The 21,098-nt window shown below is 48.2% G+C and overlaps 6 protein-coding genes across 6 annotated transcripts; 3 read left to right on the top strand and 3 right to left on the bottom strand.

Annotated features, from left to right (window-relative positions):
* Nucleotides 1–1,120: 1,120 nt before the first annotated feature.
* On the bottom strand, nt 1,121–3,005 carry LHYA1_G004821 (putative MFS-type transporter protein; the record flags this gene model as incomplete). Its single annotated transcript, XM_031149776.1, has 5 exons — nt 1,121–1,249; nt 1,301–1,887; nt 1,935–2,528; nt 2,611–2,713; nt 2,769–3,005. 5 exons carry the CDS (start codon nt 3,003–3,005, stop codon nt 1,121–1,123), a joined length of 1,650 nt encoding a protein of 549 aa, XP_031005594.1.
* Nucleotides 3,006–3,946: 941 nt separating this feature from the next.
* Nucleotides 3,947–5,140, bottom strand: LHYA1_G004820 (Neutral protease 2-like protein; the record flags this gene model as incomplete). The annotated part of the gene is made up of 3 exons (XM_031149775.1): nt 3,947–3,966; nt 4,022–4,849; nt 4,909–5,140. 3 exons carry the CDS (start codon nt 5,138–5,140, stop codon nt 3,947–3,949), a joined length of 1,080 nt encoding a protein of 359 aa, XP_031005593.1.
* Nucleotides 5,141–9,221: 4,081 nt separating this feature from the next.
* roqT_1 (Efflux pump) lies at nt 9,222–11,068 on the top strand (the record flags this gene model as incomplete). Its single annotated transcript, XM_031149774.1, has 3 exons — nt 9,222–9,355; nt 9,409–9,879; nt 9,931–11,068. 3 exons carry the CDS (start codon nt 9,222–9,224, stop codon nt 11,066–11,068), a joined length of 1,743 nt encoding a protein of 580 aa, XP_031005606.1.
* A 412-nt stretch (nt 11,069–11,480) lies between these two features.
* On the bottom strand, nt 11,481–14,243 carry LHYA1_G004818 (uncharacterized protein; the record flags this gene model as incomplete). The annotated part of the gene is made up of 1 exon (XM_031149773.1): nt 11,481–14,243. One exon carries the CDS (start codon nt 14,241–14,243, stop codon nt 11,481–11,483), a length of 2,763 nt encoding a protein of 920 aa, XP_031005607.1.
* Nucleotides 14,244–15,254: 1,011 nt separating this feature from the next.
* LHYA1_G004817 (uncharacterized protein) lies at nt 15,255–15,943 on the top strand (the record flags this gene model as incomplete). The annotated part of the gene is made up of 3 exons (XM_031149772.1): nt 15,255–15,310; nt 15,361–15,450; nt 15,499–15,943. The coding sequence occupies 3 exons, from the start codon at nt 15,255–15,257 to the stop codon at nt 15,941–15,943; spliced, it is 591 nt and encodes a 196-aa protein (XP_031005612.1).
* Nucleotides 15,944–18,889: 2,946 nt separating this feature from the next.
* LHYA1_G004816 (uncharacterized protein) lies at nt 18,890–20,702 on the top strand (the record flags this gene model as incomplete). Its single annotated transcript, XM_031149771.1, has 4 exons — nt 18,890–19,028; nt 19,094–19,143; nt 19,206–19,566; nt 19,636–20,702. The coding sequence occupies 4 exons, from the start codon at nt 18,890–18,892 to the stop codon at nt 20,700–20,702; spliced, it is 1,617 nt and encodes a 538-aa protein (XP_031005613.1).
* Between the last annotated feature and the right edge of the window lie 396 nt (nt 20,703–21,098).

Genomic DNA, 21,098 nt, shown 5'->3' with positions numbered 1-21,098 from the left:
ACTGCTAAGCAAATAACGGAATGACCGATGCACGTACTATAAGATACCTACCAGTATCCTAGACGGTGCGGTTACGCAGCCTCGTCGTCCCCAGGAAACCGAAATCCAGAACGCGAGAATGAATTCCTTCATTCGTCGAGTGTGTGCTGCCTGGCCGATGTGTTTTGTGGGAAGGAAGGCTGGTGATGTGGGGGTGGGAGTAATTTGGGTGGGTTTTGATTTCTGTCTTTGCTTTTGCTTTATGATGGGATAGATAGCATGGGATGATTACATTACATGAAAGAAAGCAACGTTTTTTCATTTTTTCTCTCTCACGCAAGAAAGAAAGAAAGAAAGAAAGAAAGAAAAACCAAATACATACATACATAACAATTTACACATCTGAATACGCGGAATCCTCTACCCGATAACCTTCCATATACTAAATCCCTCCATCAGCTTTCCCTGCCTGCACCAGCCTTGATCGCCCCCACAACCCTCTCCATTCCTTCTCCCTGCCACGAAGCGCGTTACGCGTACGACACCTCCCTTCCCCATGTTCTCCATGCAATCCTCCTCCTCCTACGCCATCACGAGCTCTAGACTCGTCTAGGATTCTACCACCTGGTAATCCTCAACGCAGCCAGTCTACGGATGCACCATCCCGAATATCCCGGCTGATGTATCTATCGCTAAGGGCCGCTGGCATTTGCGTGGATGGGGATACAGTACGCAGCACGGACGGCTTACTTGGTAGTTCTCGCGCTGCTGTGTAACTTTTCGTCGGGCTGTTTTGTGTCGATACGATCGATTCCGCCGACTATGGGTGAGATCGGGACGTGCGCGCATCGATCGGTATGGATGTCGCGATTGCGGCGGGGTCGGGTGTTGATTGGGAATGCGGGTGCATGGCATCTATAGTGCAGAGGGATAGGATTGAGTCTAGCTGGCATGGCGTTGTGCGCTGCGGTAGCTGCGGTGGTTGTGTGCTTGATGGCTGTTGCGCGGTTTGCGAAGATGGGGTTGAGAGTTAGGGAGGGTTATGTATTGCCTGATTCGGATTTGCATTTTTTAAAGGGTAGGTTGTTTAGGAAAGGTATGGATTAGAGATTTGTATATGGGTAAAGATAGCGAGCGTTGTTTATAGACTTGCTTTCCCTTGAGACTCATATGGCATGACAAGCGCTAGTACACCGGCGAGGATAAAAAGAGCCCCGCTTGTATATACCGGTGCAGATGTCTCGAGATTCGCAAACATTGCAATGATAGGCTGCAGCGTGTTAGTGAAGTGCACTTTTAGATAACTAGTTAATGTACTTACTGCCATGATGCCGAAAATTCTGTTGGCCGATGCCGTCAGGGCATTTCCAGTCCCTCTGTCTTTGGTAGGGAAGATCTCCGGGGTATATGCATAGAGAACAGCGTACATGACGTTACTGCAGAAATTGTAGGCGCAATTCCACCCCAGCAAAGCATTTGAACTTAAAGCCGACGTAGAACCGTACAAGAACACCCCAGTAAGGGCTGTAGAAACAGCAAGAGTTCCCTTTCTTCCGAATCTTGGAAGTTCGATGAGGAAACAACCTAAAAGCACCCCGGGAATGCCTAATGATGCGATGATCATCGAGTCGCGATAGGTAATGTATGTAGACCCATCGCCGAATTTTGCTCCGCGAGAAGCTTGGATGAATGGGAGGAAGGCATTGTACAACGGAAATGCCAATCCGATGAGGGCCCAAATAAGCATGATTAGGGAAGTGGAGAATGCCAGTTTCGGCGTGGCGAAGAGTGCTTTGACATGAACTAGGCTTAGCTTTTCGAGCTTGCGTTTGAGTTGAGCCGCACTGTCGGTTTGAATAGCTCCACCAGCTCCCAAGGACTCGCAGGCTCTGAGATCTTCAATAGTCACTAGACGTCTGTCAGTATTGCCGTGAAATCAAAAGAAGTAGACTCACGGCTGGAAACCTTCCCATTTCTTCGTGCAACATCATGGACGACTCTCACCGCATCCTCATCTCGTCCCTTGCCCATCAAATACTTGGGGGATTCATGAATCGTAAAGAAAACAAAACGGATGATAAACTCAAGCATAGAAATCCCTCCCATAGCAATCACAAAATATCTCCATCCCATATTGTTCGACTTGGTGCAAGTTTCCTCTTCTTCACAAGTGAGATCTCCTAAGAGTGGCCAAGCAATGGCAGTAGCTATGAGTTGAGCAAAAGCCCAATCAATCGACAAGGCATTCAACAGCCATTGATGAGAACCCGGGAGGAATTCCAGGAAAACAGCCGAGTCAACTGGGAGGTTACCACCGACGCCAAAGCTCCACAGGGCAGCGAAAATGCCAATGGCGGCAAAGTTGGGGGACCCAGCAGCAATGAGGCCAAAAACTGCAGTCACACCAAGCGTGAAATTGAAAGCCCATTTTCTGCCCCAGATGTCACATCCGAAGCCCCAGAATACCGCCCCAGCCAGGAGACCGATATTCTGAGAGAGTGAGAGAAGCGGTGGGCGAGAGGGGTTGAACTCATTTGATATCGGTTTTACTATGATAATATTAGCCCGGTGTTCTTTTTCTTTTTCTTTTTCGACTCTTGTCTCAATATATTCCCGTGACGTAGTACGTACAGATCAGAGACGTGACAATGGGCCACATATTATCATTTGCCCACCCGAACCCCACCACGACAAAGAGCTGCCAGTTATACTTGCCCATTCCAATTTCCTGGATCTGCAAAACATCAGTATCATGCCATCATCACGTGCGGATACTGCGTGCAACCTACTGCGTGATTCAAGACTTTCGCTTTGGCCTCATAGACAGGATCAATGGTTCCCGTGGGCAGAGCAGCTACATCACCAACAGCAGCCAGCGACCCGCCCTCGCCCTCGTCCTTCGAATTCGCATTCGAGTTCAACTCCTCACCAACCATCGCAGTCTTTCCCACCGTATCAGTGTCAGGATCCTGCACCCGGGTCCCAGTCTCAGCTATCGATGCGTTATGCTCATGCTCGTGCGACATATTGAGTAACTCGTATGCAAAGCCGTCGTTCGGCCGACGATACGATCTTAGCATCAGAAACCTCGAAGGAGAAACGAAAATAAAATAAAAGAAGGGATGCGAGTGCGTGTCTATATATACTTATATAATAAATATATATCTATGTACGGCTATGTTTTAGTGTAGTGGGATGCAGAGGAATGGATTCGCAATTAGGTCACAGATTGAGGTGCTCGAGCCCTGTCCTACTCTAGCTTGTCTGGGGAAGGCGGGAGTTCTAGCCCGGGGTGTGAGTCGCACATATCCGTAATTCGCTCAATTGCGGGCGAGAACCTTCCTGCAGGATTGCAGATTTGCAGATCGTGTGGGGGGATTTTTACGGCTATACGAATAAAAATGTAAAATAAAAATAAGAACAAAAAGGTGGTATTCAGTCTCTATGTTTTATCTTAATAATTGACACTTCAGAACATCCGTGCCGCTGTCTGTTTTCCGTCCCGAGCGGGTGGCGTTGGGGCAAGTCCGTGGGTATTTACTGTCATGGTGGCGTTGGGACAAGTCCGTGTGTCTTTACTGTCACGACAGCGTATCATGCAGTACGGTTCCAGTTCTCCGCATGCCGAGATGGTTATTTCTGGATATAAGACAGGGCAGGGCAGGGCAAATGAATAGTGGGCTTGAAGTTAAGCTTATTTGAACGTCCATCTACACATGTCCATCCAGGAGAGTGAGGCTTTCCAGGCAGATTCATATCAATCACCGTGTTACCAGTACAGGCATACCAGTATGAGGCATTGATGTCCGATTTGACAATTTGTTGTCTTACATACAAATGACCGCAGTGCTCCACCCCTCAAGCTACCTCCACCACGCCCATGTTACTTCACACTCCATCATATCCACGCACTTGATTTCCATCCCCATACCTCTCGCCACTCGTTACATCTCAGAGGGAAATGCATTTAGCATCCAACGTAGATAGCTACTTTGTGTCAGACAAGCTTCACGTAATTATGAGACGATGTTTCAAAACATACCATTGGCGTAAAGAGCGTACGAGTCAGCATTTAGTACAGCCGAAGCGCTGGAAAGAGCAATGCTGGCACTGTATCCATATGCATTATCGTCCGTTCCTGGGCTGTATGTGGCAGGAGCATGCGTCATCTCGTGGAGCGAGGTAGTTGCGCGATCCTGAGCATGGCAGGTGCTGGAGAGTAGAGGGAGATCGCTGTAGTACAGTGGGCAGTTGACGATCTCATTGGTAGACGGGAGGGTGTAGGCCAAGACGTTGGATTCGCAGTAATCGTAGACATCAGTGCAGTAGTACTTGGTTCCTCCAGATGTGATGGACCCGCATTGAGTCGCAACGGCGGACAGACGGGCAGCGACGGTCGAGCGGACAGATGATGAGGTGGTTTTGAAGTACTCGCTGAACTTGCTGGATGAGCCCGATTTAGCTGCGGTTGAGGCAGCCCGAGCGAGGGAAGCGCAGGAGCTGAGTGCGGCGGTGGTGGCTGCTTTGTTGGAGCTGGTGCAACCGGATTGGAGAACTGTACGTTCAGCGATAGTCATTTCCGGGATTGCCTTGGGGGCGAGTTTGGCAGCTTCTCCATCAACGGCCATTGTGAGAACATTGGTCTTGTATGTCACAGCATTATCGGTAAGCTCCTTGGAGTCACCGATGGCGAAAGGAATGGCACCCTCGGCGCTGAATGAGTAAGTTCCGGACTTGAGGTCATGAACTGCAGCCGCATTGATGGTTGTGTTGAAACTTTCGCCGGCCGCAAGAAGTTTGAAGTAGTTATCTGACAAGTCATTCGAGTATTGAATGCTTCGGTACACTCCCGTAAAGGCGACAGGGGCATCTATACAGAATTAGAACTACGCTCCATGAATCTCATTAGTAGATAATGGTTTAACGAACTGGCTTCATCAACAACAGCCAGCTTTTGAACTGGTGCGGCGTCCAAGAAAGTGCCAAGAGTCAACAGGTTCAAGCTCTCAGCGCCAACGTTCTTGACCGTGGCGATCACATCCGCGACAGAACCCTCAGCAGCTGTGAGAGTAACTTCCAATCCAGTATCACGTTTCCCGTTCGGGATAGATGCAGCATTGGCAACGGCGGCCAGAATTAAAGAGGCCCGAGCAAAATACATGGTGAGAGGTACTGAAGCTGGCTGAGCTTTTTGGAATGCTTTACGGTTTCTGAGAGATCGTCCTTTGGATCTTGAATCGGCCGATAATGAGGGTTGATAGTAAGTAAGTTCTGCTCGTTACGGACTTGATGGAGATATATATACTTTTCCTGCGTTCTATTAAATCTTTGCGCGATAAGGTATAAGCAATGGCCTTATCCAATATGTTTGTTGAGGCTAGGCGCGGCATATCTCATACATTGTTGCTAGTGTAGCATTCAAGGTCGCTTCAAATTGGAAGGTCACAAATACTCGTATCGTTGCGACCACATGGTTGAAGTTCTGGGGAAGTAAACACTTGTAGCCGCGGGGTATAGTCACCAAAGAGGCAGCCAAGATTTACAAGAACCGTATCGAAGTAAATAAGTATGGTAGCAGCTCCGGTAGTTGCATGAAATGCACAAAGGAAAATGTCCAGAACATGGATTTCAGCCGGAATTGGCGGATCGGTCCTGGGTTGAACTTATGCCTCTGCTGTAACCCATGCAAATGTTCTAGCGAGCAAAGCTTTGGTATAGGGCAGAACAACCATTTTCAACGCGCAGCACTCGCTGTAGGGTACTTCTGGGAATTTACTTTAAGCGTGGCTCGAGATAATACTATTAACAGTAGTTAATATCGAACACAGCAACTAAGTGTAACTCATAATGTGCTCAATAGATCCAAATATCAACAATCAAATGTACGCAATATAAAATCAGAGGGGAATCACGGGATTTCTGCATTGCCGTAGGTAAACGAACAGTATCTGAAGAAGTGAAAAGAAGGTAAAGAACGAGTGTTAAGCAAAACGGGAAGGCGACAAGACGTCTAGGTTGCAAGCGCTCTTGGCTGCTTGGCAAGAGTGACAGCCATCAGAAAGTGAGCCCAGACTGAAGGACTTTTTTCCTCCATCTTTGACATGTAAATCGAGCGTCGTGGGATTGCCAAGGTGATATATACTTGGCTGCAGAATAGCTTTCATGCACCCAACGTTAATCAAGTTCGAGATAAAGATTGATGTACCTGATCTTGACCGGTTCGGTCCAAAAAGCTTATCGATCTAGCTTGGCGCAGCTATCACCAGTGTTTCCCCTCTTCTAGAAGTTGGCAACTTCTTCTTGAAGGAATGGCCCGTCTTGGCTATGGAAGGCAAATGATAATATCAGATTGCAATAGATCAACCAAATGATGGTGCCACATCGCAAGACTCCGATAGATCTGGACTCTGGAGGCTCGCGACGGGTATTGGTAGCTCGTACAGCACGAAGACGGTGTTCTCTCTCCACAAGAACCTTTGAATAGTCCAAGCCGTCCCTAGCATCGATCAAGCCGCCGATTTTGAACCTTGTGCTGGTACTTGGTCTCGGTTAGGAATTGTTGCCGGATAAATAAGACTCTAGATGGGGCTCGATCTTGATATTATTGTGAGTGTGGCTGCGAGAGGCTCGGCAGCTTGACAGACAGCCACCTTCCAAAATAAGCATCGTACATTTAATCCCTGACTAGTTGTGTGGGGTTCCTGAAATCGATTGCCGTGTCGTCATGCGGAGCATCTCCAGAATGTAGCCACTTGAGTGTGATGCAAACCAACTTCCTGTTTAGTTTGCTTCTAAACGTCGAGTTAGAAAAGTAAGTTGAGACGAACTCCAGAATTGATCGGGTTCTTCCATCAGTTAGTTCCAAACTTTGCTTACCTTAAACTGGACGCTTCGTTGGGATGTCCAGGCGTTGAGTTATCGAGTATTGCTGGACCAGGTCGACACATCTTCTGATTCCCTGCCAATCTTCACGAGGTCGCCAGCCCGTAGGGAAAGATCGATGTACCGCCGTATCTCCACCACCACTACGGGCGTACTCTTCCTTCTTCTCACAACAACTTATTTGTTCCTCTCGAGACCTCTTTCCAGCGCCGTCGAGCAAGAAGCACCCATCATGCGCTCCATACCCCTTCAAGTCAGCCTCTCCAAGGAAAGCTCTGCCAACTCAGACTTGGGATCTGCAACTATCCATGTGACCGTCAAAAACACATCTCCAAACCCAGTCTACCTCCTCCTTTGGTCATCACCTCTAGACCCTCGTGCTGTAGCCATGGGGACTGTGAAGTTTGTTTCGTCAAAAACGAATACGACAGCGCCGTGCTTGAACATCAAAATTAATCGCAAGGTCCCCAAGTCCGGATACTTCTCAATCGAGGATGATCATATCGTAATGATTCCAGCTGATGGGACTGTTCAAAGAGCTCTCGAAGCAAGAGAGCCAGAGGTAGCGTTGACAAAAGGCGAGAAGTATTTGGCCAGAGCGCAAGGACATTGGATGGGAGTCTGGACGCAAGGGAATGACGGAAATGAAGTCAAAAAATTGAGCGTGGAGGATGGGCTGACTGGGGAATTTGAAAGTAATACGATTGAGATTGAGATTCCAGCAGAGGGAGGAGAAGAACTATAAAACTGGGTGGTATACCGAAGGTGATTTGGATGCAAGTATTGCGCTATCGCAGGGTATGAAGAGGTACAAAATGCACATACGGTATACTTCAGCCGATGATAGGGATAATGATAAAGAACATAATTTGTTAAAGGGCTAATATATAAAAATTGTGTTGTTTTGGAAGGAGGTTGAACAGCTTGGTGACGATAAGTTTTATCTTGAGGTCGCTAAAGTTTGGACGCCCGGCCGCACCAGACCAGACCTCGTTGACTCCGAGACACAACATCAACAACACAAGGGAATTGTAGGTCCGGCCACCGTGTATTCGAATGCGATCCCTCTTGCACATGGGATGATCCAAAGTTGAAAGCTTCTCCCGGACACCACGTTCAGCAAATGTCCGAACATCGCGCACAAGCCCCCCATGTGGAGCTTGCTCTCCATCAATCAGATCCCAATCGACGGGAAGATTGGGCAGAGGAGAGAATGAACACGATTTATTGAAGACTGCGGAACCAAGAATATATACCCAGTAATAGAACTTGCCATTTTTGCAGATGCTGGCTCGAGAGCGGGCAGATACACTCAACTTTTGACCAGCGCGCGTTCCTATTCGCCCGGTCGTACAAATCAGGAAGGAACGGCATATGATATAGGAGAACTCATGTCATAAGGATTATCGATTACTGGGCGACGGTTCCAGGCTTGATATACTGTATTTTCTGAGGACAAAATCGCCTGGATGAACCTTTTCAAATGTGAGAGCGGCCTCTTTAGCATGCGTTCGAAAGGTCAACACACAGCGACAAGAGTCATCTTTCGTGTTCCATTAAGGGAAGAGAACTCTTCAATAAAGTTTCTCTAACACCTACTATAAAAGCTATTGGATATCTCAGGTATTTGAGACTTGGTCCTTCAAAGAGGCTCGGAATTTCTCTGGGAGAAAACCACCGGCCGTCAGATGTGTGCTTTGCTTTCTCACCAATTAATTTTCTTTCTCCCTCATGTACACAATCGCACTACTTCCGTTCTCTTGGACTATTTCAATCTTTAAACCAAATGTTAAGCTATCTAAGTCGGCTTTCTATTAGAATCACATTACCACGTAAGCATTTTGGTCGCACCATTCTTTCTCCCGTTATCCCTTTCTTACGTCCGTAGCGAGCGCCCCCAGAGCTGACAACTCGGGGTCTGGGGCAGCCTCACAACCTTAGCTGCATCAGCTGAGGCATCATTGGACAGTGTGCCTTGATTCGCATCGCGAATGTGGTAATTTCTACAAATACGACGGGCTGCTTCGGTGCTATTTCCACATCGGCTTGTTTCGTGCAGATATATATTGCTCCGCATCCGACTCGTTTTGCGGCTCGGATTTTACTTCCATGATCATGTCCTTACAAAATTTCTTTGATACAATGTATACTGATTTCGACAAGTTTGTCTAATGGCATTAGCACAATTCATACACTGTCATATACTTCGATTTAATGGTTTCTTGGTTCCATGCAACACAAGCTTTACTCTCATTGTTGGTGTTGAAGTCGCCGATTGCATGAGCTACAACAGCGGCCTAATATTTCGCAGAAATCATTTGCATACCAATCAAAATTGATAAGTTTGACATGCAATAAAGATGGAGACAAGCAAAAAGACCTCACAGACAAACCCCGTGGCAATCATAGAGCTGGACCCGAAAGAAGCAAATCTTCCCGAAGAACAAAACCCGCCAGTACTTCCAAAATGGCGATTGATTTGTCTGACAGTTAGGTATACTTTACCATCATGAACTCCAGGGCCCGTCTCTAATTTTCATCTTCTAGCGTTTGCTTTGGCCTCTTCCTCTCGCTACTCGATACCACCATTGTCGCAACAGCACTATACACCATTGGTGTAGACCTCGACTCTCTCCAAAAAGTCACTTGGGTCGCGCTCTCTTACACACTTAGCTATCTTGGTTGCGCCGTGATATTCGCTCGCATCGGAGATATTTTCGGGCGGCGCAACGCCTACATCGCCGCCTTTCTCATCTTCTTCGCCTTCTCCCTCGGCTGCGGATTCTCCCAAACCCTTGGCCAACTTATCGCTTGTAGAGCCCTGCAAGGAATAGGTGGCTCGGGTCTGTACTCCCTCACTTTTGTGATCCTGGCGGAAATAAGCCCGCAGGACGAGAAGATGGGACGGACGATTGGAGCATTGGCCGGGTTTGTGGTTGCTATTGCGGGTGTGCTTGGGCCGGTTCTGGGTGGGGTTATTACGCATTATACGACGTGGAGATGGGTATTTTGGATCAAGTAAAGTTTCCATCCAGTCATGTCCGCACTTTCAATCTCTAATTTTCTCAGTCCTCCTATTGGTATCATCCCTTTGATAATGTTCGTAATCGCCTGGCCTAACCCCCACCAAATGACCCCCAGCCTCCGGCGCTCCTGGAAACAGCTTGATATCACAGGCTGTATTCTACTCATCGCCTCCACGATCCTCATCGTCTTCTCCTTCCAACAAGCCGGGATCCGCTCTTCCTCCTCCTCTACCTCCTGGACTGAACCCATCTTCCTCGCTCCGCTGCTGACCGGCCTCCTATGCCTCTCCCTTCTTTTTATTTGGGAAGTCCTGGTAGCCAAGTACTGGGAAGATAGCATTGCAACCATGTTCCCACTGCGCCTGATGAGGCGTAGAGTATATATGGGCTACGTACTCAGTACTCTGATAGCAGGATTCCCGTACTTTATGGTCATGTTTGCGCTCCCCATCCGCATGCAAGTCGTCGGCCACAAAACCGCGCTGATGGCCGGTATATCGCTCTTGCCCATGCTGGGCACGATTGCGGTGGGTAGTATGCTCGGGGGCGCCATAAACGGGAACCGAGACTACAAATTCCCTACTCTCGTTGTGGGAACGATATTCATGACGATAGGCTGCGCGGCATTGTCGACGCTGAGGGCCGAGGGAGGGCTGCAGGGCGGTATTTATGGGTTTCAGGTTTTTGTTGGCCTGGGTTTCGGAGTGCTCATTTCGACTGTGAGCATGGCTACCAGTCTCGAGTGCGAGATTCGGGATAACAGTACGCTCTATTCATTACACCTTCCCTCACCCTTTCTTTCCCCACATCCCACAACCACTAACAACCCCACGCCCTACACAGCCGTAGCCCAAGGCATAATAGCCCAAGTCCGCATCCTAGGCGGCTCCCTCGGCATCGCAGCCTCGACGTCCATTCTCGGCCTCTCGCAACGCCAGCACCTCTCCCATCTCGATGCGTACGCCGATGCCTTTAGCGCCGATATGAAAGTAGCTGCCATTGTCGCTGGCGCTGCTGTTCTGGCTACCGCAGTTACGTATAGAAGGGAGAGGGTGAATGTACAGGCTAGGGTTAGGGAGCGGGTTGTGGAGGAGGGGGCGAGGAGGAGGGCGTTGGCGGAGGCGGAGGGGGTTTTGAAGGGGGAGGTGCTGGATGGGGAGGTAGGAAATGCGGTCGCTTGATTAGTATGATATATATGGGGCTGTTTTGAAGCTTGGAGTTAGGTGTGTTGCGAAGGCGTTTTGATAGAGGTTGGTTGGGTAGGTTGGTATATACCGTATCTATAGTCTGAATTCGCACGTACATGAACGTGGATTGGCGCGTTGGGATATTGGGTTGTTGGGAAAAGGAACTTAGGTATGTTAGGTATGCGTTAGCTTTTCTGGGTGAGCCAATTGTCGTTAATCACCGTTGAGAATTCCCCCTAAATAACGAATTTGGAATAAACCAGTACCATCTATCAATTCCGGCATGGCATGGAATCGAGATTTAAGAATTGTGTTGCGCATAGGTCTCGTGGGTCGAGACCACATCACGAACATGATTAGATTTGTAGGTTAATATATACATGTTTATTTTTCACTCCTATCACCATCAGACTTTACGTCGCCTCTTCGCAATACTCCCCGTATTCCCCGCATTTTCCTCCGTTTCCCCAGCCTGCTCATCAAGTTCCTCATCCGCTTTATCAGCAGCCAAACTAGCCTCTCGAATCTCCTCACTCCTTCTCTCCGCACTCCTAAGACTCGCGATGACCTTCTCGACATCGGCGGACATGGCTTTAGTATCCTTTACAATCCCATCCTCATCAATCTCAAAACCCACGCCCTCCCCGCGTCCCTTTCCCATACTCTGCCACCTGCCGCCAAAACCGCGTTTGGGATCGGGATTGAACATGATGGCATTGGCGAACATACGCATTAGCTCTTTTTCAAGTTGTGCGTTGTTGATGATGCCTTTGGGTGGGATGAGATCTTCAGAGATAGGAAGCCAGACGCTGGCTTGTGAAGCGTTTAGATCGTCTGGCGCAGCGGCTGTGGCTGCCTTATGACCAGCAACAATAGCGGAACGGATACTTTTCAAGTCTTGGGGGCGAAGAATGAGGTGCTTGTAGCCAGGTGCATCACGCTCTTTGATAGGTGCACCAAAAATGCTGGCACTTTTGTGGCCAGATATAGTTTCTAGTGCTGAAGCTGAGATCTTGACAAATGCACGAGTCCAAAGCACTTGACTCGGTGGAGTGGATACAGGTCGCGATTTGGGAACATTGCCAATGCTACTGTCTCGCTTTCGTTTTAATGTCGGGCGAGGAGAAGGCTCTGCTCTTGAACCACGTCGAGGAACAGCAGATGATTCATCGGCAGTGGTGTCACCTGCATCTTCAATGCCAACAGGAGTTGCAACTTCTTGCTTCACGTGATGATGGACATCATTGTCCATTGACATTTCTTCAGCGTGAGACATAACAGACTGGCTTCTGTGGGACCCAGCAATGACTGATGATGCGGTGCTGCCAGCTCTAGTGCGCTGCACGTTTCGGCGGCTTGGCTTAGCTGCCTTGGAGGACTCAGGTGCTTTGGTTTCGTTCTTCTGGGATTTTTCCTCAAGGGCATCCTTTTTAGAGTCTTGCTTTGAAGCTGATTTCTTAGCAGTACTCTTAGGAGGAGGTTTCGCTGATTTAGCTGAATTAGCTGATATAAGCACAGGGCTCAGAGGCTCAACAGGTGGCGGTCTAATGTCACTGTTGGGACGAGGCGTTGTAGGCGTCGCATTTGGCGTCCATCTCGTTCCACTGCCAGTAATATATGCATGAGGAATGCCCCGAGATAGTGGAGTATTTGGTAGACTTGGGCCTCCTCTTGGTGTTTGATTTGGCAAGAGCTTTGGCCCTCTCGGAGCTTGGTTGGCATTATACGGAGAATTGTACTGTCTGTTCTCAGGAGCAATAAGATCTGGACGTGGGAATGGAGCTCGGGGACTTGGAGGAGGTGCGAATTGCTGAAACTGTTGTGGGGCTCCAGGATACGGTGGAGGATATGGTAGATACTGGGCTTGTCCATTCACAGGTGAATGTTGAGGTTGATATTGTGGTGGGTAGGCTCCAGGAGGTAGAGGCCCTTGCTGCATCATAGGAGAAGGTGGACCGGCACGGTCCTGCTGGCCAGCAAGATGTGCCAGAGCATCCATTCCACTCACGCTCCGAGGCCTTCCTGGGGTATTTGGTGGAGGGGAGTGGATATTTTGTGAATTCAAAGGAGAGGGCGATGATGGTACATATGGATGCGGGGGCGGTAAACCTTGAGGCGCGGAGAAGCTTCCTCGAGGCGGTAGTGGGTACCCTTGGGGAGGATACTGCGGAGGGGAGAATTGAGGGGGGAAATGTCCAGGTTGGTATTGCGGAGCTTGTGGAGGCAGCCCATACGGCTGCTCCCATTTCCAGTTGTTCTCGGCCTGCTGAGGATTTGGTTGTAGGGCAAGCTGTCTATGTTGAGCTGGAGATTCACTGCTTTCTGGTCTCTGTGTTTCCATACTTGGTCGAATGGGTTTTGCTCCGTTTTGTTGTCGTAGATCAACTTGAGGTGAAACTGGCGCTGCGATCTTAGAATGGCCGTTTAAATGACCACTGGTTGGTAGAATTTCTGGTCGCGACTCGATCCGAGGAGATGGGGCTTCTATCGTAGAGACCTTTGGTGGTAGAGTCACTTCCCTGACAACATCAGCCGGTTTGGCTTCTGGAGGCTTCAATTCTGGAGCTTTCAGTTCTTGTGGCTGTGTCTTCGTCGAAGTTATGCCATTTGTTTTCCCACCTGCATCGTCCAAACCTTGCGAGGGTTCCGTAGATACAGACACGGCATTACTCTTGTTTGCGTCAACTAAATCCTGATCTTCCTTCAATATCCTCTCATCCCATTCCCCCCTCTCAATCTCATCTATCTGCTTCTGCACCTCCGCATATTTTCTCTCGTCCTCCCGAATTGCCTTGGTCATGTACTCTCGATACCTCGCATACAGGCGATCGACGAGGAGGGGAAGCTTGTCCTTGTGTTGCTGCGCATCCGCAAGACTTGGAAGGGGAGGACTCTGGAGTTTGCGCTTCTTAGATCCAGGCTGAGAGCCATCGTCCGGTGTTCCTTCCTTTTCGACTTCCAACTCTTCGTTTAGAAGCTGGAGATACTGTGCTCGCAGTGACTGTGCACTCAATCGCTGGGGATCAAAAGTTGGGCTTTCTGTGACAAGCGCGGTGCTGTTCATCAGTTCGGATATCTGCGAGAAGACGTCGTCCTGAGTACCATAATAGACGAGGGACTGGAATAGCAGCAGGCACTCGAGCGGCGTGTATGCCGCTGTCGTAGCCATTTCTGCATATGTCCCTCGCCACCGATCGAGGAGAGGACTGCGCATCTATTATTATGAGTATCTATGCTTTTGTTGGGGGAATCCGAGCATGGAGAGTGGTGAGCCGGGGGTGGAGGAGGCGCTCCTGATTTGTTGGTGGTTCGATGCGACCGACGTGTCTGGGGAAGACATAAATTGTTTTCCGATCACCACCGTAGCTGCCAAAATCCGAAGGTAATCGTTAGATGGGAACCAAACAGGCTTAGCACGCCCCACCTAACAATTCGATTTACTTAGAAGTAGTAATGATTGGATCTTTATACCGAGTTATTAACTTTATTATATGAATTATGGACAACTAAATCGATAAAAAGTTCTATTAAAGTTATTGAAGAATAGATAAACTTAGGATAAATTTTATTAAAAAGAAAAGCTTCCAAATTATTGACTAAATGTTATAATAAATGAAGCTTAATGTAAATTTCCATTGTTTATTTATCTCTGTAAATGTATAGATATATATATGATCTTTACATCTCTTCTGTCTCCACTATTAATACCTACTATAAATGCTACCTTATGATCTCCTTTAATCATGCTATGGCCTCTTATTATTCGCGTATCAGATTGCAGGCATCATGCTGGGCTCACTCCACGGTGCTCGACCCTCTTCTCCGTATGACGGCTAACTACCGCATAATAATAATATCCTTTTATATTCTCAAACTTAGTATTTCCCGCATGACATTGATATAATCTCTGCCTTTTCGTCTACTTTCCACAAGAGAAAAGGGGAAGAGGAGAAGAGGTCAGAGGGAAGGAAGGTGCTAAGACAAGAAGGCAGATGACACTAGCCCGCGACCCCTTATTATGCCAAATTAGCTCGAGGAGATCCGCATATTGAATTTGCCCAAAACCACCTCCACGTACCACACTTTCCTCTTCTTCCTATACTCATACCCTACTTCTATTCTTACCTACTACATCACTCATCCATCCTCATCCCAAATTGATCCTCCACTAAACTTCAAAATGTCTGACGAAGAGCTTGACCGCGAATGGCAGCCCAGCAGTGTCAGACCGCAATCGTACGCCTCAAAACACCCCAAAGCTATTACAACATCTAATAAATCCTCAGCACAATGGCGCGCTCCTTCTCCCTTGCCCTAAATGATCTCTTTAAAATCGACAACAGCCTAGCAGATCTCGATGCCGCCGTCTATGAGAAGTACGTTCCCCTACCCCTCACCATCGCATAACCATGTCTCTCACACAGCCTTACCAGGAAGAAAGCAGTAAGCACGCAAACCACCGAACTCGAAGCCCTCGAAGCGCGCCTGAAAGCTACCGAAGAGCGACTCAAAGCCCGCGGCGCGTCTCCCCTCCCCAATGAGAAAGTCCCCTCGGGACGATCGAGCCCTCGACAACGCGCCCCGCTCGCCGCAGACACGTTTACAGATACCAAGCCCGAAGACAGAGCGCCGACTAGTCCACTCTCTTCACAACCGCCAGCTACGGGAAGCAGACCCCAGACGGCGAATAGGCCAAAGACGGGGAACAGGGGTGACAGTGGTGCCCTGCCGCCCATGCCAGGGGCTTTACCACCTACACCTGGTGCTAGCGAAGGTGAATTATCCAGCTCCGAATCCGAATATGTGCTTGTCAAAGGCCGTACTGACCATTCTGGGGTCCAAGATGGCGATGATGCTGCTCAGCAATGAACACGATATATGTCGACTGCACCTGGCATAGATGGGGGAGAGTGGGAAGTAATAATTATGCGGGACGAGCATTTGATCAGTTAGATTACGGGCTTTGGTTTCGACTTTGCGTGTGGTCGTTTTGTTTGGGATGGGCGTAAAGCGGGATGGCATGGTAGCACACTCGTTTTGGATACGGATACACACCTCTGGCGGAATGGATGTGGGCAATTGCTTTTGTATATACCACTGATGAGCAATAGATGATCTTGTCTACAGACTTCTTGCTACTCTCTTCTACGGGGAAGCTAGCATTATGAGACGAGAAAGAAATTTACTCTCTGGACAATTGGCCTAGAAGCTTGAGGTTGTGCTACGCCAAATGTCGTAGCTCTTGAGATGCGCATAATGATACGCAGTCTTGATTGCTGACTTGTTCACCACGCTGTAAACCAGCAGAGACCGGAAAGTATTTAGTGAGTAGGCCCTCCTTTGCTTGTTTGCAGCTATTTCTGCTTATGTCCCATATCACGACTGCGTTTTGAGCATATGGAACACTCGAGCTAGAAAGTGCTCAACAATCAAACGGTTTTTGATATAGAGCGAAGCATCTTATACCTATTAGATCATACTGCTAATTCCAAGAGCGATACTAGAAAAATCGCTCTATCTTTGCTGGTGTACGTCTCATAGATAAAGTGGAGAAGCCTCCCAGTGCTTGGACTAGATGGCGTGGGCACGTGTTGAATGCGTGTGAAGAGAATCTTTGGCTTCCCGGTCAGATGAGGTCTGGAGTGCTTGTAAGTCACCTGTATTTGACATCTCAGGACCTTATGACATTGAAACTGACATGGGCACGTGCTCAGAAAAATAGTCCCTAGATCTTCCGTCTGGTCTGACGATACTCTTTGCTCTGGAATTGTCATACTTTTGGAATGGAGGTGTGTAAACACGACTTTTGCTCAGGAAGGAGCGAGTTGGGGGTTTCGACGGAAAGGGGAGGAACGGGTTAAGGAGCGAGCTTTCTTAACTTCTGCCGACGAACGTTCGACTCTTCAACATCAACTTCGTCAATTGGATCCAACACCATCATCAAGTGGTGACATTCAAAATCACTTCCCATTCTACTAAAACTATCACGATTCGAGACGCATTCAAGCTTCCTTCTTTCAGACTCTCCACAAGCATCTTGAGGATACCGAAGGACGAGTTATTGGCGAGGACTCGACTGTACCTGTTTAGTATTTTTCCACCAAGCTCCTAAACCACCTCCTCTTCTTCAACTTCAAGCAAGTCCAAGTGCAATCCTAGTCCGCCTCGACCATGCCTCCAATTCCGTTTCGAACGCATATGGGTCGCACGAATGTAGCCAACAACACGGGGTTGAACCAAGTGGTGAACCCAAGAGATCCCACCCAGGAAGCCAAAGAGATCTTACGCAATACATTCCAGGAAGCCTTGGACAAGATGTCTCCTGAGGACCGCGAGAATCTCGTGCAACTGGCTCTAGATGCTACACAGGCCGAGGAATCGAAGGAGGGACGTTGGTTTTTGACTCGTGGCTTTCCCGGGTTCTTCGCCTTGGTTATTATTTTCGTGGCTATTGTGTACTTCAGGAACGACTTGGTTGAGAAGAACCTGCACGCTGTTGTGGAGGTGGCCTTCAATATAGTATGGATCCACTTTTGGCAACACTACATAGCACATCTGCGCAAGGGTATGGGCATCAAAAGAACCCTGCAATGCTTGGTGTTCATCCCTACCTCTATCACTACTCTCCTTATCGTCTATAACGCCACAAACCAGAGGGATAACTAGGTTCAGGGCTGGATTGACCAAACGTATGTTTTCCTTTCATATCTCAGGGATCCTGGAACTAATTTCTGGTGCAGTCTCTCACAACTCTGATATTCTTCACTGTAAAAGAGCATTGTACGAATTTGCGGATTCAAGAACCCGCTACAACAGGCAGTCTGTTCCGTTTCCAATGAATCCGGAAACCTAGGATCCTCAACATTCTTTGCTCTTCCTTTCTACGAATCCCAACACCCCTTTCTGACACACAGCTTTTGCGCATGAGTCTTACACTTGGCGACCGTCAGACATGCAGTTAATTCGTCCCTATATTATGAAAATGGCTTCTACACGTATCCCAATACCAGCTTAATTCGATTCACGGTCTTTCCTTGCCAACTTGTACTACCCGAGCTCTACTTACCCTCGTTACTGAAGAACAGAATCAGACACGGCGTCAAACATGAATACTCGAAAGATGCAGCTTACCCCTAGAACCAGCGATGAATTGTGTAAAACCAACATCCACCGCAACTCTCGAGACATCACATATCTGGACCTGGTTCTGAGACGGTCGAAGTAATGAAATAACGAAATGATGTGGCACCAGGATAGGGTGATTAGGACAAAGGTACGTTGTGCTTGGGAGATCAAACACACTAGATTTACTGACCTTCTGTAGGTCATTGCAGCTCTATGGCTTGTGTTCCCTTTTGGTTTCTTTGGATCTGGACTACGACTGGGCAATAACTTTAGAGAGCAAAAAAGTGGGCGATCATAAGCCTGTTTATGGCTGCTCTGTAACGTAGCGAATTACAACCAGCCATTCTCTACAACTCCTCCATTGACTAAAATTGACCGCTCTATTTGTTTTGGGCAAGTTCTTAATAGAATCAAGTTATGTATTTACTACTCCTCCCGAGACTACCTGGTGTATCTTAGGTTATTGCCACACCTGCAGACTATTGCCTTCCCCGCCCCCGCCTCCCCACCTATGCCCCACTCGGGATTCAACACCACCATGAATCGATGCACGTCCGATGCACGACTGTAACCATAAAACTTTACAAAGATAAACAATTTGTTTATATCTAAGGGACATCATCTACAAATAAGTCGATCATATTTCTACCTCCTCCGCATTCTACGCAAATTGGTTTTCTAGCAGCCTAAATGACATCGACACAGCCTCTCGGGCCTTTCAAGCTCGTGACTGTAAACACGGCACCCGAACGCGCAAAGAGGTTAATCGGTCGTTTGGTAGAGGCATTGAAAGAGAAATATACCATTCTACATGTTGCTAATGTACAAGGTAATTAAAAAGTCTCGAGATATCTTTAGAGTCAAAGGAAACCCCTCACTGAACAAGCAATGCAGAGATCGGAGATGTGAAGCCTACAGTAGAAAAATACCAGCCGGATATGCTGGTAAGCAACTTCCTTCTGTTTAGGATTTAAGATGTTACAGTATGATAATAATTTGGCTCCAGTTCTGCGCATCTATGTGGACGCCCGCGCAAAGCTCCGAGATCCAAAGCATTGCGCGCTCAATCATCCCCGGCATTAAAACCATGGCCATTCCTCAAGGATTACAGGTGGAGAAGGGTCCTGATGCAATAGTCGAGTTTCTTCTTGAGAAAGTGCCGTTGCTTATTGAATCGCCTGGGACAGCTGCATTCCGCCAGTATTTGCCTGATCTGAATACACCGCGATTTCAGACGGCGAAGGATCAGGATGCGTATCAGTACGTGGAACATTTTCAGAAGACTAAGAGCCCGCCATGGATATATGGACTTACGAAGGCCTGGGAGAAATTGTTGGAAGAACCGTATAAAGGCGTTACTACTGATGGTGAGAGACACCTTCTTCAACTACATATTTGAACCAAAAAAATACGAAAAGCTAACTATGCATGTGCAGGAAATATCATCCCTAACTTATTCCATGTCCAAGATGAAGGCATCCCCATCGACAAAATCGTAACTTCAGTCGAAAACGTCCTCAACCAACTAACCCCCTCACAACAAACAAAACTCTCATACCCCCTCAACGCCCGCGAATGGCGCGCATGGTCTAACCCTGAGTTCCTCCTCCGGCCCCTCGGTCTCCGTCTCGAAGAACAGCCTGCCTCCATCTCCACATCAATCCTCGCCGTGCTCAAAGCCACGTTCTCGCCAGCAGGTTACCAGAAAGCCCTATCAGCGATGCGCATCAACCATTTCCTCGGCCAGCTATGCAACATACCCAAAGTGCTAAATGAGCTCTCCTACAATTTCCTGCTCTTCGGCGAGCCATCCACAACCAAGCCCTGGGGCTGGGCGCTCTATGGCCATCATCTATGTCTTAGCGTCTTTCTCCAGGGCCCACAGATATTCATCTCCCCCGCCTTCACAGGCGCGGAACCGAATATCATCGACGAGGGGCCGTTTGCAGGGACGCGGATTCTGCACAAGGAAGAAGCGCTAGGTTTGAAGCTCATGCAGAGTTTACCTGCCGAAAGCCAGATGAAAGCCCGCACGTACGAGCTGCTGAAAGACCCGGCCATGGCGCTCACGGGCGATCTGGCCGCCGATCGCTGGAACCAGGATGATCAACGCATCACCTGCGGTGCATTTCGTGATAACCGTATCGTACCGTACGAAGGGATCCTCATCTCAGAACTTACATCTATTGCGCAGAAACTAGTTCTAGACATCGTCGAGCAGTTCCTCCTCTATCTGCCTGACGGAGCAAGGAAGCTGCGGCTGGAGCAGGTGGAGGGATTGTTTGGCGAGACGTATTTTAGTTGGATTGGAGGCTTTGGTGCGAGCGATGCGTTTTATTATCGGGTGCAGAGCCCAGTTGTCGTAGTAGAGTTCGATCACCATTCTGGGGTGTTCTTGTCGAATCAGGAACCGGCGAGGTTTCATACGCATACTGTGTTGAGGATGCCGAATCAGGGGGATTATGGATGTGCGGTCAGGAAGGGAGAGGATATGGTTCCGTGATGAGATGAGACGAGAAGGGAAGGGAATCACATTTTATCTATAGCTTTGGGACATCTAAATAACTTAACTGCTGTACCTACCTTTTACATATATTTTACTTCTCAAGCGAATATCTGATAAACTTATAGTCATGTCTTCAAGAGTAATCGATATAGCACAGGTCAACTCGCTTACTCTATAAAAAGCTACCTCACTCCCCTAATAAGTGTCTCCCTTCATACTACTTTAAATACGAAAGAGAATAGTTCTTCATTAACACCATCGGTGTTGCTCGAATTGATTGAGTATAAATAGGATGTAGGCCCATTGTATGGCATGGCATGGGAAACTATTCTGTTCTACAAGTACTCGTCTCGTTCCGTTCCCCCAGGCCATGTACAAGCGAGCGGGTATAAA

This window comes from Lachnellula hyalina, assembly GCF_007821495.1.
Source record: "Lachnellula hyalina strain CBS 185.66 chromosome Unknown contig00061, whole genome shotgun sequence".
NCBI lineage: Eukaryota > Fungi > Ascomycota > Leotiomycetes > Helotiales > Lachnaceae > Lachnellula > Lachnellula hyalina.
The sequence above is the reverse complement of the archived record's forward strand: the minus strand, read 5'-3'. Positions and strand labels throughout refer to the sequence as shown.